The sequence below is a fragment of the Rhineura floridana genome, chromosome 3, assembly GCF_030035675.1.
Source record: "Rhineura floridana isolate rRhiFlo1 chromosome 3, rRhiFlo1.hap2, whole genome shotgun sequence".
Classification (NCBI taxonomy): domain Eukaryota; kingdom Metazoa; phylum Chordata; class Lepidosauria; order Squamata; family Rhineuridae; genus Rhineura; species Rhineura floridana.
Window position 1 is genome coordinate 168,107,240 of NC_084482.1, and position 16,182 is coordinate 168,123,421.

The window sequence follows — 16,182 nt, forward strand, 5'->3', positions numbered from 1 at the left end:
GTATACTGCCTCTTCAAACTCGGCATATGTGACGGGCTTGTCTGAGGGGAAATATTGGTATACCTCAGCCAATTCCCCTTTGATCAGGTTTGATAAATATTGCATATATTTATCCTCCGGTAGCCCCCACAATTGAGCTGCCTTTCCAAAAGTGCTGAGGTAAATCTGTGGATCTTGTCTAGGATCAAACACTGCAAAGTCTTTTGGTGTAACCTTTATCTTTGTTTCATTTCTGTTCTTTCTTGTTTCATCAGAATAAAACTTCTCTCTTTCAAATTTTAACTTTTCCACCTGTATCTCCGCATCCAATGTTCGTTGCTTCTCCCTCTCCTCAAACCCCATTCTCATTCTCTCAATTTCCAACTCCCGCTGTTTTTCCTTCTCATCAGTTTCCATCCTCAATCTCTCAGTTTCCAACTCCCGCTGTTTTTCCTTCTCTTCCATTTCAAAGACCCTCTGCTTGTCTTTTTCCTCAGCCTCCCATCTTAACTTCTCTCTCAAATACTCTATATAAGCGGGATTGCTTGAGTATCCTTCTGGGGTCTCTTCCCTGACAGGTTGTTTTTGCTGGACAGTTGTAAATCCTATTAGTGCTACCCTCAATTCATCTACCCCTTTACCCTCGTGAGGTAAATTGAATGTTATGCACTTCTCCACCAGCTCCTCTCTTTTCATCTTTATGTATTCAGCCATGCTGTTGGAGTTCACTCACTCTTTGCCACACACTCTTTGCCAGTCACTCTCACAAGTAATCTTTATTTGTTATTTCTGTTTGCCACACCACTGTTTAGGGACTCTCTATTTCGTATCTGGACTCTCTTTTGTTCGTATCCCACTGCTACAGCCAACACATGTGATGCCCTTCCCTGGCTCTCCCTTTCAGGTTCCTACCTGCTCGTGGCTACTGCCTTTCACTAGGCACCACCAGGGACTCCACCAGTCCGGACTGTCCTTTTTTATGGTTTCTCTCTCCGCTCTAGCACAGATCTCAATAGATCCCCCTGCTAGGCAGCACCACCAGTCACGTTCTACAACCAATGTTCCCAGAGACCTTGCCTGAGTCTATCCGGTTACATTTGTGACTGCGTGCCTATGCTGTTCCCAACCCCCTTGTATCACTGCAGATAACTCATAACTCAGGGTTGCTCTAGATACTTATGAATGTTATAATCTCCTCTTCACCGCTGCCACCATTTGTTACTGTTTCCCTTCAGCCTTGGTCATTACCTTACCCTCCCTTCTGGTCTCTGAAACCCCAGCCAAGGATCAGGCCTTCGGTAAACCAAATATGGTTTTTATTAAATGACATTAATAACAGGATAACTTTGGTAATGATCTACAAGCTTATGGTTTCATCTATTACTGTGATATTTGACTTATTACTAATCCGAACTCCACCTCCCTCCTTCTCCACACTCTCCTGACATACACCAACTCACACCCACCTCCCAACTCCACCAAAACAACCCACTCACGTCCACCCAGATTCAACTGTCATCCTTCCATTTATACTCTCAGCCATTCAAACACTCAGCCAATCATCCAGCATTCTACTGCTCATTTACTCCCCCCTCCTCTTTCATTCCACTTACCATGTATCTTCTATACAAACAGCACTTACCATATATACATTAATACAGGAACATCACAGGCCCCAGCAACAGTGTTGGGGAGGGAAATGAGGTAACTCACTTGACATGGTTGGAATCCTAATTTCCTCGCTGCTGCTCCCTTCCCCTCCATCACTAACAGTTCTTATTTCTATGAGATAATCTTCTTCAAAAGGTACCAGCAACTCAGCAGATGTATTGTTTGTTTCCAGTATATGAGTGGTGCTTTGTCGATTTTGCCGGTACAAAATCTAAATATAAAATGAGAGAAGGGCAGGGCTTGTTATATTATTGCTGCTTGTTTTTATAAGGTTTTTCCATGTGGTGGGTTATATTCCCTGACAGTTCTGTGGCATACGTTCAAGCACCCGATGGACACATTCAGCAAAAAAAAATAAAAATAAATTGACTGTTTCAGTTGCTTACAAGCATTCACTATGGAGATTCACCATGCGAGGTCTGAAGGGGCATAGATATATGTTCACATTGCCTCCCTGTCTTTCACACAGTGGCACATCTACCTTATTTCAGTCTTATAATCCATTGACCACATAAGAATGCAACATTATTCATTATTCAGTTTCTAGACCATGCATGTAATTACAGCATGCTGGTTTCCTAGAACCTATACTAAGCAAGAAGATGTTGAAAGAGAAAGTGCAAGACAGCCAGTGTGGTGCAGTGGCTACAGTGCTGGACTAGGACCAGGGTTCAAATCCCCACTCAGCCATGAAGCTCATTTAGTCACTTCCACTCAGCCTAACCTACTTCACAGGGTTGTTGTGAAGACAAAATGGAGAGGGAAGAACCATGTATACCACCTTAAGCTTTTAGGAGGAAAGGTGGAATATAAATGCAACAATGAATTAATAATTTGGCCAGTATCATATCTGGTCAGCTTTCAGTTCTGCAAAACAATGGATTATATCTGCAGTTCAGTGAATCAACATTTATAGGTTGCTGTACTGAAGATGGCATCTCATGTGGAACTCAGTTCCACAGATTTCAGAACTATAGTTCTGACCACAGGTCTACAAAGTTTATCTTATGCAAATTACAAACAAACAAACACAGACAAGCAGTCAGAGGACTGTTGAAAAATTAAATGATTAAGTGGAAACAAGATGTGGAAAAGCCAATGTTATTTGATCAATGGTAAAAAAATGAAAATAGATGAACAATTACATTTTGTTTTACTCTTAAGATATAAATATATACAAAGGATGACAGTATACTTAGGAAAGCCCATCATATAAATATTATTTATAATTTGGCAATGTAAAAAGAACCTGGCACTTTTCCACATATGCGGTGAACATGTCCACCTACAATTCCCTGGTGGGCACAAATTAAATGACACATGAACCTTATTACAAAAGTGAAAGTAAGCATGAACCCGTTGTTACGTCTTCTTATGCAAAAAACATCTAGACAAATGTCAGAGAAATTAATAACTTATGAGGTAACAGACTCATTAATACCTATTTGCAGTGGAAACCTGCTATAGCCCCAAGCCTGAAAGAGTGGGGGAAATAATTTCTTTGATTATGCCACTATAGTCAATTTTTTATGAGCTTGGAAAAGTTACTTTTTTGAACTACAACTCCCACCAGCCCAATCCAGTGGCCATGCTGGCTGGGGCTGATGGGAGTTGTAGTTCAAAAAAGTAACTTTTCCAAGCTCTGAATACGATTTGCTGTAGCCCTGAATGGGTGTTCAGTTTCCTCTCATGTGAGCGAACACAGCTTGCTAACTAAAAGCATAAATTCACAGTAACAAACCATTTTCAGTTAGAGGAAGAAAAATTTTTAAAAAAATGTTTGCACATCAGAGGACTGGAAGGGCTTAAAAACTAGAAGCTGCAAAGGAGTATGGACACTTTTTTCTTGCAAGATAAAAGGAGAGAGCAACTGTTTGGTCACACACAGACACACACACACACACACACACACACACTCATTTCTGTAGCTGACCAACAGAAAGCGAAAGGGTGATGTAGTAAGGAAATGCCAGCAAATGTGACAAGTGAACCGAACTGCAAATATATTCCTCCTTATTCCTTCCCTTTCCTTAGTACATCTCACAGCAAATGCAGAAGATTGTGGCATAGCAGAGATAGGGAGATAGATCAGACTCTTTGCTCATGATGTTCCCCAGCACATTCTGTTCATGCATAAGGAAAACAAGAATGAACGGATCACTTCCACTTCTTATAGCTGATGACCCTCATTCCAGTTTTACCCAAACTCCTCTGATATTTTTTAACATGACTATCAAGATAAAGATCCATATGATCAAGATCCTGATATTTTAAATTTATTTGATTCATTTATAGATGGCCCTTGATCCAGTTTGAATCACATGCTGGTTCACCATACAATAATAAACTGACTATCCATTAAAACACTAACTGCTAAACATTAGATAAAACTATGAATTTACAACTCCTCTTGTGGGTAATTTTATCCAAGTTCTCAAACAAAAAAATTCCATCTTTGACTCATCTGTCCATAGAGCATTGTTTGTCAAAAAGCACCTGGACGATTGTCAAGAGTTCTGGAACAATGGATGGAACTTTTGGGCAACATGGTCCCCGTTATGTCTGGCAAAAACCAAACACTGCATTCCACATGAAGAACCTGATACCAATGGTCAAGCATGGTGGTGGCAGTGTCATGATTTGGGGATGCTTTGCTGCATCAGGACCTGAATGACTTGCCATCATTGAAGGAACCATGAATTCTGCTTTGTATAAGAGAATTCTACAGGATAATGTCAGACCATCTGTCAGCTGAAGCTGAAGTGTGGCTGGGTTACGCAGCAAGACAATGATCCGAAACACACAAGCAAGTCTACATCAGAATGGTTGAGGAACAAGAAATTTAAGATTTGGAATGGCCTAGTCAAAGTCCAGACCTAAACCCCATTGAGATGTTGTGGAAGGACCTGAAAGGCACAGTTCATGCTCGAAAACCCACAAATGTCACTTAGTTAAAGCAGTTCTGCATGTAAGAGTGGGCCAAAATTCCACCACAGAGCTGTGAGAGACTGATCAAGAACTACAGGAAGCATTTGGTTGCAGTCATTGCTGCTAAAGGTGACATAACCAGGTTTTGAGTCTAAGGGGGAGATTACTTTTTCACACTGGGGCATTGGGTGTTGCTTAACTTTCTTTAATAAATAAAAGAAATAAGTATCAAAATTTTGTGTTATTTGTTCACTCAGGTTCCCTTTTCCCTAATATTAGGCTTGGTTCGAGATCTGATAACATTCAGTGCCAAAAATATGCAACCATGCAGAAAATCGGACAGGGGGCAAATACTTTGTCACAGCACTGTATGGTCTTTTGAACAATATTTGCCTTTTCAAAAATAATTTGACATTGTTTGCATTGCCATTTTGTCTTTATGTTTACCACAAATGTCTCATGTAGAAACAATTAATGCATGACTAAAGAGGCACTTATTTGGATTCCCTAGTATCTGAAGATAGTACACTTTCATTATCTACCTGCCAATCAAACACTCCATATGCTCCAAATATCAGTACATTCCACTTAGTAAGCAAATGATGGCATATGTAATTGTTACTTAGATCAAAATAAAAACATTAATACTTCGCTTAAAATGCAACCACTCACATGACATCTACCAGGAATTTCTATGTCTAACATACTTACTTTGTAGCCTAGCACTTCAGATTCATTGGCCATGGTTTTCACATGTTCCCAGTTCAAGCATATCTTTGAATTTGTCAGTTTCCAAGCAATGTTTGCTGGCCGTTGACTTGGGGCTTTAATAAAAGATAAGCACAATATTCACCTGAATATTAATTTCCAGAGAGTAACTGCATGAACAGTTGACATGACAGTAGTAATATATGTCTGATTCAAACTAAAAGTAACTGTTTAAAGACTCTTATTGCAATTGCCTCTCCTATGTGAGGAAAATTCTATCAATAATTGTGGAGGAGAGGGGATTCCCTACTGATTTAAACACTGTATTAAAATGTAAACAAATTACATTATTAATAGAGACCACACTCTGGGTAACTGTATGCTTTGGCACCCAGATGCTGGGAAAGTAATTCATGAAACATTTCACACATATTCCACAGCATTTAGCCTGGGAGGTGCTGTGGCTAGCTTCACTATATTGGGTCAGGAGCCATTGCTGGCGTTGACCAGCTTCAGTGGGGACAGAAGTGCCTTGGTTTCCTCTTCCACCCATGGCTGTCTTCTCTGTGTTGTGAACCTGGCAACACTCAGCCCCATGATACCTGCAGGCATCACTTTTTGGCTACCTGTAGAATACTTTCCATGTAATGGGATAGCACAGAACCACAGCCTAGGTCATGAGGGCTATATGATGCCTGCTGGCCATTAGTTCAATTTAACAAATGAGCAAAATTGGATCAAAAATAACTTCTTTAGAAGTTTGTTCACAATTCGATTCACAGCCAATATAGCTGTGTTATTGGACTTGCCCTCTTTATAGCCTGGTCCTATGGTAAAAGGACTATCGTACTCATGCAACATCATGAGGCAGTGCAGAGGAAAAGCACACTACTGTAGAATTTAATGTGCAAGTGCAGAACACCTAGGGAGAAGTCCATCTTCTATCAGCCACTGTGCATTGCTTCTCAACCCTCCTGCTAATCTGTGTGCCTGCGAGAAGGATGGGAAAGGGGTAAATCCTTTTTAAACTCTCCATAAGCTTTGGCTAGTGGTCCAACTCCTGCTGTGTGGAAGGTAACTGAAGAGTAGGGATTGACGGAATGGTCTTAAATCTGTTTCATGTCCCTTGCACGTGAATGGACTGGCAAGTCCATTGTCAAACGTCTTTTGGATTTTATTAGGCTAAAGCCTTAAAAAACATGCATGTCTTTTAAACAATTAAAAAAATTATAAAGCACTTACAGCTGGACTGCCACCTGTCAAGTATGCTTTAACATGGATTCCTGCACTGAGCAGGGGGTTAGACTCAATGAACTTATAGGCCCCTTCCAACTCTACTATTTTATGATTATATGAGTTTAAGGTGGTCTGATGACTTCCCTGACTTTTTTTCCTTTTTAAAATCTATTTAAAGCTGCTTGGAACAATTAGAAAATAGGTGCTCATTGAAAACATTTGACTAAAACACCCCTGGAAGCGATAGTACATTATGATGTGTCACCTCATCCTGGGTAATTATATAGAGAAAAAATGGCAGCCCCAGCATACCTATGGGGCAGCCAACTTTTTTCTGTATAATGTCTCCGGTAGGCTTACATGGGCATTGTATGGAAAAAAGATGGCTGCCCCTTTAGTACTTGGGGTGTTTTGAAAGAAAGGGTGTTTTGAGAGAACAGGGGTGAGGAGTTGGAAAGAGACAGGGAAGCTCTTGGACTACCTTGTTAAAAAAGTAAGCTGGAGCAAATTGCACCTGGAAAGATTTATAGACATATGATCTAATCCACATGCATACATTTAAATCCAAACATGATCAGTTTGCTGACAACTGGGGATGTTTGCTCCAAATTGTGGAGTGAACTAAAATCTCTCATTCCTAGCGAAGAGAACTGGTCGTTGGGGGGGGGTTGACAGCTTTCAGGGAAGACTGGTGGGGTGGCAGTGCCAGTGGAGGGTTCCGGAACAGATGGGTAGGAACCAGAAAGTCTTCTTTGGCTCAGATTTTACCTGAGATGGATAGGAACTTCTTAAGTCTGCCTCTCCTTTGAGCACCTTACAATTATTTCCAGGCCTGAATCTGGCAAAGTCTTAAAGCTGTCTTTTAAAATTTTGCCAAGCTCTGGTTGAATGCCCTGTGCATGCACGGCCATTCTTGAGATCTTGGTTCAAAGGATGTGGCTGCTAGACACTTGATAATTACTGCCAACTGTTGAAATATATTATTTAGAATACAAATCTCCATAAGTGGGAAGTCATAAATACATCTTATTTTATAAATGTTTAATTTATAAAGTTATTTGGGAAATTCTAGACGTATGTCTTAGGTTTGATTTTATGTAAAAGCATGAAGAAGAGTTTCTATAACAAAACTACTAAGCAAAAGAATAAAGGGCATTAAAACAGTTCCTTTTTGTCCATATAAAGACTGACCACAAATTCACAGCTGGAAAGAAATGTGCAAACAGAGTATAACCAGATTTCTTTCTCTATGTCCAAAGTTATATGGTGCATAATTTCACACATCATTGTTCAGTGAGCAGAAAGATAGAACTTACTGACAGGATACTTATTTGAGCCTTCTATAGCTCATACACACACACAAATCCTGGCATAATTTAGATCAATGACAAACAAATGCATAGTCAAGTGCCTAATTTTTATTTATTTCATTAAGCCCTCTCCATGCATTCCAGCTCAGCCCTCCCAACCTTCTTGCATTTGACAGTGTCTGAATGGGGAGCCTATGTGCATTCAGATGATTATATAACTGATTCTCCATGTGATCTGGAGTCCCAATTGCACATGGCTCACACTTGTATGTTGTAACCTATGGATGTTCAGCTGAGTGTGTGCATGCCCTTCCTTCAGGCCTTCTGTCGAATGCATGGAGATCAGAAGATGGGGAAAAGATCAGAATGTTTGGAGATCAGAAGATGGTCCACACTGGGAGTTGGGCCAATGGCCCTCCCCCTAATGCATTCATGAATATGTGTGTGTGTGTGTGTGTGTGTGTGTGTGTACAGGACATTATATTCTAGTATACTATACTGTACTTAACTGTTTCATTAGCATTGTGATGTAAGATTATAATAATAATAATAAAATTTAATTTATGTGTCGCCTATCTGCCCAATGGCCACTCTAGGCGACGTACATATAGTAAAATACAGCAAAATACAATACAATAAAATACAATATAACAATATAAATTATAAATTATGATAACAACAATACAGGGTAGGAGGCATTTCGATCATAAGAACATTAAGCCTCTCCAGAAGTCCCAAAAGCCTGTTGAAAAAGCCAGGTCTTTAAGGCCTTGTGGAACATATTCAGGGAAGAGGCATGCCAAAGATCTTGTGGGAGGGAGTTCCAGAGGGTGGGGGCCGCCACTGAAAAGGCCCTCTCTCTAGTTCCCGCCAACTTAGCTGATTTGGTTGGCGGGACTGAGAGAAGGCCTTGTGTGGCCGAGCTTGTCAGGCAGCATAATTGGTGGCGTTGTAGGCGCTCCTTTAGATAAACTGGGCCGAGACCGTATAGGGATTTAAAGGTTAATACCAACACCTTGAATTGGGCCTGGAAAACAACTGGAAGCCAGTGTAGATCGAACAACACTGACGTGATGTGGTCCCGGCGACGACTGTTTGTAAGTAGTCGAGCCGCCGCATTTTGTATAAGTTGTAGTTTCTGGACCGTTTTCAAGGGTAACCCCATGTAGAGCGCATTACAGTAATCTAATCGAGAGGTGACCAGGGCATGTACTACCAGTGGGAGCTGATGAACAGGAAGGTAGGGTTGCAGCCTACGTATAAGGTGTAGTTGATACCAAGCTGCCCGGCTCACTGCCGAAATCTGAGCCTCCATGGACAGCTTGGAATCAAGTACAACCCCGAGGCTGTGGACCTGGTCCTTCAGGGGTAGACTCACCCCATTGAACTTCAGGTCAACAGTTCCCAACCTTCTCTTGTCCCCCACGAGTAGTACCTCGGTCTTGTCGGGGTTCAGTTTCAGCCTATTCCTTCCCATCCATCGTTAATGGATCTTTCAAAATTCCAGCTACCATTTTGTAACTTTACAGAGGGACTGTAGGACCAGTACTGATGTGTCATAAGTGAAATACCAACAGCATAATCCTATGCACATTTACTAAAAGTAAATCCTGCTGTGTTCAGTGGGCTTATTCACTATCAAGTGCATTTAGCTTGCAGCCTAAAAATATCAAGCCAGAAATGGTGCAATCTATATGATCCAAAGTTCACTTTAGTATGTAGACCAACCCAATCCAATTTGAGTTAAATCTTTTTTGCATGATTCTCACTTCCATAGACCTGTCTAAAACACAATGGGCTGCTTCCACACTACCCTTTCCATGAATGGAAAGGTTGCTTATATTTGCAGACAGAATTGAGATCAAGTGGAGACTTTCACTAGAGGAAGAGGCGGATGAGGCAGGGCTAGCCCAAGACATTTTGCTGTTTGGGATGAAATGGTCTGCCTCTTAACCTCAGTTAATGTGCATAGTATCCAAGACTGGCAAAATTATTTTGGCACCTGAAGCAGAAAATCCTACAATCATGTGTCCATGGGAATAAGAATAATAAAAAATGTAAAAGTGACAATTACCTGCCCTTTCATGACACCCCAAGTCAGGTGCCTATGGGGACTATCTCATGCTGGGTCATGGTGAGGCCAGCCCTTGGAGGAGAGTATCATCTCCCACACTGTCCAAGAGTGTCCTCCAAACCCCCAGAGCAGTTTTTCTGAACATATAGGGGGAAGGAGGAATCAGCACAAATCACTCTCCCACCCTCTTTCCTCTGGTGGAAGCAACTCAGAAGCAGAATTTGCTCATGGGAATTCTAAATCCAATCCATTGTATAGATTTGTCTCTTTCTATTTTTATGAACCCCACCCACCCAATTCTGTGCCTGGGATATATATTTTCCTCTCATCTATCCTTGAATGTAGCAACACCCACACCCACCCCACTCCCAATATGAGAGTCACAAAATGGACCTTTCCTAGTTGTTCAGCTAGTGTCTCTATCCATCCTGAATCAGGAATAAAGGGGGGTGGATATGTTTAACTACTAACTCCACACAAGGCATAGGTCTTCACCTGAAGTAATTTTAAGATATGTGAATAGTCTTCCATATGTGAATACTCTTCAATGGCACTGCCAAATCTGAAGACATGCTTACTCTACATCCTTCCAAATGGGGTGTGTGAATGATGAGGCTCTTGCTCCTAGGATTTTGCCTTTAATTTGTAGTGGCATTATTGCTGTATGGGAAGGGCTTGAAGTCCTTATCCCAGCCTTTCCCAACCAGTGTGCCTCCAGATGTAGTTGGACCACAACTCCCATCAGCCTCAACCAGCTTTGCCAATGGTCAGGAAAGATGGAAATTGTGGTCCAACAACACCTGGAGGCACACTGGTTGGGAAAGGCTCCCTTAACCCATCCACTCCCTATTTTATGTGCGCAATGTAGAAGAGTGCATGCATTTAAAATGAATAACCACGAAACACCCTTTACCTGTGCATTAGTGGCCACCTCTCCATACGTAACCTAAAAAGGAGAAAGAGTTAAACGAAAAAGGGCAAGGTGGTGTTCCAAGTAATTAAATGATGTTATTGGGACTCACTATTTTTTCACAAGCCCAAGAAAATTTTGAATGAACAAGATGAATAGTTGGCCCATCAAATTAATGGAAGATCAGTGGAAAACATCACAATATTTTCACAGAGGACTGTAAACACCATTCCAGCTGTTATGCATTTCCAATGTTGCTTAACCAAAGAGGGAAACTGAGAGAATGTCTGTATCATGAAATCTTCTAGACGTTTGTACTGGAATTTTACGTTATATCAGTTTAGACTCCTCGCAATATATCACAGTTCAAATGCTATGTGATTCTTCTTGACTGTCAGTATATTCTGCATCTGCGCTGTTTTGAAGCAACAGATTGTACCATGTGTTTGTCTGTCACTATTGGAATAAACTGAAAATAGGTATATACTTATTAAACCCCATAAAAACAATTCATTGTGCAGGTGCGCAAAAGCCCATTGAAATGTATGAATTGAGCGCAGTTCTAATCCTTTGATGAGCTGTGGATTTTCTATAGTAGTGCTGTAATTGTTAAGCCAAAATGTTTTCTTCTTCCACTTTTAACAATGAAAAAGAAGAATATCTCCAAAGGGCTGAGAGCAACAAAAGTGATATCTCATATCCTAGCCCTTTTCTTTTTCTTGCTGTTCTTAGTTGCTGAAATTTCTTATGTTACAAGCACCTTGATTAACTGAAGGTTAGTAGAAATTCCAGCTGTAAATGTGATCAAGCCTTCAGAATGACAAAAGGAGTATTTCCCAAACAAATAACAACATAGTTTCCATCCAGAAATCCATCACATGATGTGCATCCCAGATTCTATAAAAAATATTGGACTTCTTCCCCCCCCCGACTGTTGGTTTTCTCCATCTACAAAGGAAAGGGTGCACTCTGCTTCACAGTTCTTCAGTACATTTTTATTGTTTTAGAACTGTTTCCTGTTATGTGAGCATATCTTTCATGTAGAAAGTTTGTAATATGAGGTATCTCTCAATGAGAGTTGTGCAAGAGTAGCATGTAAGCATATTGTGCCCCATGCCTTCCAACAGTCATGCCTTCTGCTCAGACCTATAAGTATTTTTTCTAGGAACATAGGAAGTTTTATTATACTAGGTTAGACCACTGGTTCATCTATTTCTTGTCAACCACTTAGATGTTTTGCTACATTGAGCTGCATTTAGTTTAACAAATAAATAATAAATAGATCATTAGTGTACACCAGTCTTCCCTAACCTGATGTCCTCCAGATGTTTTGGACTACAACTCCCATCATCCCTGACCACTGGCCATGCTGGCTGGGGCTGACAGGAGTTGTCTGAAAGATCGGCAGAATACCAGGTTGGGAAAGGTTGGTCTATGCTGACTGGCCTTCAAAGATTTCCACTGGAGTCTCTCCCAGCCCTAACTGAAGATGGGAGGGATCAAAACCGGGATCTTTTGCATGTAAGGCTTGTGCTCTGTCATTGAGCTACAGCCTTTCTAACAATTTCTCATACACCCAGACTCTCATTTCCATTTTTTTTCTCTTGAAGCAAGCCATTTCTGTTTGTGTTCTATATGGCCATTTATGCCACAGTCATTCATGGACTTAATTCTGCCAGATAGTGTACCATAACACCGAGGGCTGCTGCATCAGTGTACTCCTGCCCTCTCTGTCTTGGCAAAACTGGCCATTTCTGGAACAAGGAGTGGCATCTTTGAGGCTGCTACAACTCTAGGGAACATTTGCAACAATCCCTTTAGAGAAACTGCAGGCCTGTGGCAACTTATTTCCTGGAGAGAAGCTGTTGAAAATTAGTCCAAGCCTCCAGATAGACAGACACAGCAGCACTGTTATTTCATGCTGGGTTGGTTGTCTGCATGACTTCCTGCACTACCTGAAGGGGAAGGTAGCACTTTAATCACAAAGTAATATGGCGGAGTGTGCACTTAGTGGTGTGACCCATATTAATGTCTTTGCACTGTTATTTATTGGCTGCTTTACGTCTTGGGGTTACTGCTGTGAGCTTGCTGGTAAAGCAGGGTGCCCCACCAGTGTCTGAGGGAGGGGAAGGGGCTTTCATCCAGTGGCATTGTTCTAGTGTCAAAGAGCACATATATTTTCATTACCCATTCAGTACTAAGGCACTGCATACTAAAAATGTGTCAATTTTATTAGTTACCATAGTTCAGCATCAAATACCATGGCTTGCTTTTGAAATAAAGGGACAGGTAAACTAGTTGTCCAACTTTTTGATGCTCTTACAATAGATAAAATTGTGCTGTAGTAAGTTGGTGAAAGTCAAGAGCACTTGTGCTTTTTAGTCATTGGTTGTTTAAGATACTCACGTGATTTTTTTGTAGTGACATTAACTGGGACACTGGATGGTCCAGTCCCAGCTGTGTTGTAAGCCCTGACTGTGGCAAAATACATTGTGTTGGCCCTGAGGCTGGTAATGGTTTTTGCTGTGATGTTGCCATTGACTCTGATTTTGCTAGTTGTAGAATCCTTGGAGTCGTCCATCCAATATAAGACCTAAAGTTCAAGAACAAGGGTTCATTGCTTTTCTCCAATTACAACCTTGATTGGAAAGAAGACAAGTAGTCAAGTAATGCTTCAAGAGGGACAGCTGATTTTGTAACTGAAGCCATTGGGATATAAAAGCAGGTATGGATATTTATTGCATCCTCAATAGAAACTTTGATGAGTAATGATTAAAAGCTTGTCTAGCTATAACAGAACCATGAAGGAAAAAGAAATTAAATGAAAGAGGATTCCTAGAGAGATCTTAATTATTATGTTTCTCACCCACGTACTTACAATTCAATAACTATTGACTCAGACCTTTCTTCGAGCTCTAACAATTGTATGATGTGGAAGAGCATATGTTCTCTGAACTGGAGCATTCACTCTGTAACTAAAGTTTAGATGCAAATATGCTCAAAATGGCACCATCCACCTTCAATAGTCAAGGTTTGCAAACATACAATCTTTCTACAAATCCTCCAGAGCAGATTGAGGGGGGGAGGGGGGAATGAGAAGGGAAGCTCCGTTGCATGAGGGGAAGTAATTCCATGAGTGCTATGACTTTGCTGGATACAACCCATAGTTATTGAAAGCTATTTAAAAAAAGAAGGTTAATGAACGAAATAGGTTATCTAGGCTTGAGATAAAAAGAGTGAACTATCAGTCCAGAGGGTACCATTGGCTGCCCCATTGCCCATTTGTAAGTTGCTCTCCAGCTAAATTCACTAATAGTAAAAAAAACCCTGCAATTTAAGAACATACCTATAGCTAACAGATATTTCTATCAAACTTTAAAAATCAGGGGAATTGGGCAGCTATAGTGAATGCACCAGGGGAGCAGGAGACCTGACCTCTTCTGTCACCAAATTCTTCCAAGCTACAAAGAAAGTGGAAGATGAAGGTCAGAGTATGGGCCAAGGTCAATAATAGCATTACAGATACTCTGTGAACATGGCTGATTTTTAATTAATTCCAACAAATTATGAAACCACTGACAGAAAAAAGTCCAACAGGGGTCTGGATTTTTTTCTCTTGTTTTACACTTTGAACTCAGGATTCTCTCTGAGTGTTTTGTGTATCTCCATGAAAACAGAGGGTTGTTAAGCAAGTGTTTCTGAGTTCAGGACTGTATGTTTTGGAAAATTTTATTTTGAAATGAGCTCATGGAAAGCAGCAGAATGGCATGGGGGTATTTTCAATTTAACACGGCTGTATAATCATGGAATGTTTATGAAGATTCTAATTGTACAGGGTGAGTGTGCCAAAAAACAGAATCTTCTTCAAAGTTTAAAGAATGACAATTTGCAGAAAACCATATGCAAGTCCTTATGACTGGGGGAAATGTATAAGAAGGAGAGGTTGATGTTGAAAAGCTGAATTACAAGAAGAAACTATTGACATAAGGTGAATGTACAAAAAGGGAGGCTAGGGGACTCTGGGGCAAAAAAAATAACAGAGAGGTAGGGATGAGAATATAAATCTATATATGAATAAACCAGCAATATTTGGCTACAAATATCTAATAAGGTATGAAGCGTCCCACCTCATAGCCAAGAACCCTTCCAGTATATCTGTTCCACACAACAGGATTCCAAGAGACTTCCATTTCTGAGGATGAGAAGCTTTGCACAGAAGTTCCAGTTGGTGCTATCTGTGGCTCTGGGAGAACAAGAACAGCACTGAAAACCCTTTAAACACATTTTAGAGACCACAGCTGAGAGCTGGTGTAGTGGCTAAAGTACTGGGCTTGGACCTGGGAGACCAGGGTTCAAATCCCTGCTTGGCCATGATGCTGACGGAGTGACCTTGGGCCAGTCACTGTCTCTCAGCCTAATCTACCTGACAGAATTGTTGTGAGAGGCTAAAACAGGCAGGGGGAGAACCATATTTGTATGCCACCTTGAGCTCCGTGAAGGAAAGATGTAATGTAAATGTAACAATATATTTTAGAAAATACTACTGATATGAGAAATAAAAGACAAAGGATTATAAATCTGCAGAAATCATGACAAGATTGATATCCCAAATCTAAAGACTTCCTGAGGTAACTAATTTAGGATGTGGTGAATTTAACTACTGAACCACCATGACATCATTGCACACAAATGCATCCATTCCACCGTTTTAGGATGGGGTGCCGAATCTTGCACAATATGGTCCAGATCTCAGTTACCAATGTAAGAAAACCCAACAATGTCATAAATGGTAAGACACAGATCATTTTGCTTACCGTCTTCTCCAGAGTACACAATATATATTGGGCTCAGAGTGCCTACTCCTTCATGATTGAAGACTCCCACTTTCACTTCAAAAGGGAATAATGGTGTGATGCTTTCATTTCTATAGACATATTTGGATGCCTCCACTGAGGCAACCATTGCTTTTGTCCAGCTAGTAGAGCCCAGGGGCCGAAACATAATGATGTAGCCAAAACCTTCCCCATATTGTAATTCCTCAGGAACTGACTGCAGGAGGAATAATAATCAGTCAATAACCGCTTGCAAGCACTGTATATGCTGTTTTAATTGAATCTTCTCTCTATCAGTATATATTAGTTGTATTGATTTGGTTGACTGTACTTCCAAGAAGATAATAAAGTTTACTCCCTTAGTCAATGTAATATTGAAAATAAAAATAAAAATAAATCAATTGAGGCAATCAATTTAGAGACAAAATACCTAATCAGCAGCATTAAATGCACGCACAACATTTTAAAAAATAGATGCATTTCATTATCATCTCAGTTTGTTTTTTATTTTCCCCCTCCCCCCCCCACATACAG

General features: G+C 40.6%; 1 protein-coding gene across 1 annotated transcript in view; it reads right to left on the bottom strand.

Annotated features, from left to right (window-relative positions):
- LOC133380728 (contactin-6-like) overlaps positions 1-16,182 on the bottom strand; it is a 221,844-nt gene that overhangs the window by 8,928 nt on the left and 196,734 nt on the right. The window contains exons 17-21 of the mRNA XM_061618572.1: positions 15,631-15,865; positions 14,944-15,059; positions 13,223-13,409; positions 5,290-5,402; positions 1,693-1,861 (exon numbers count right to left, since the gene is read on the bottom strand). Coding sequence (XP_061474556.1) covers positions 1,693-1,861; positions 5,290-5,402; positions 13,223-13,409; positions 14,944-15,059; positions 15,631-15,865 — 820 coding nt within the window. The remainder of the gene's footprint in view (positions 1-1,692; positions 1,862-5,289; positions 5,403-13,222; positions 13,410-14,943; positions 15,060-15,630; positions 15,866-16,182) is intronic.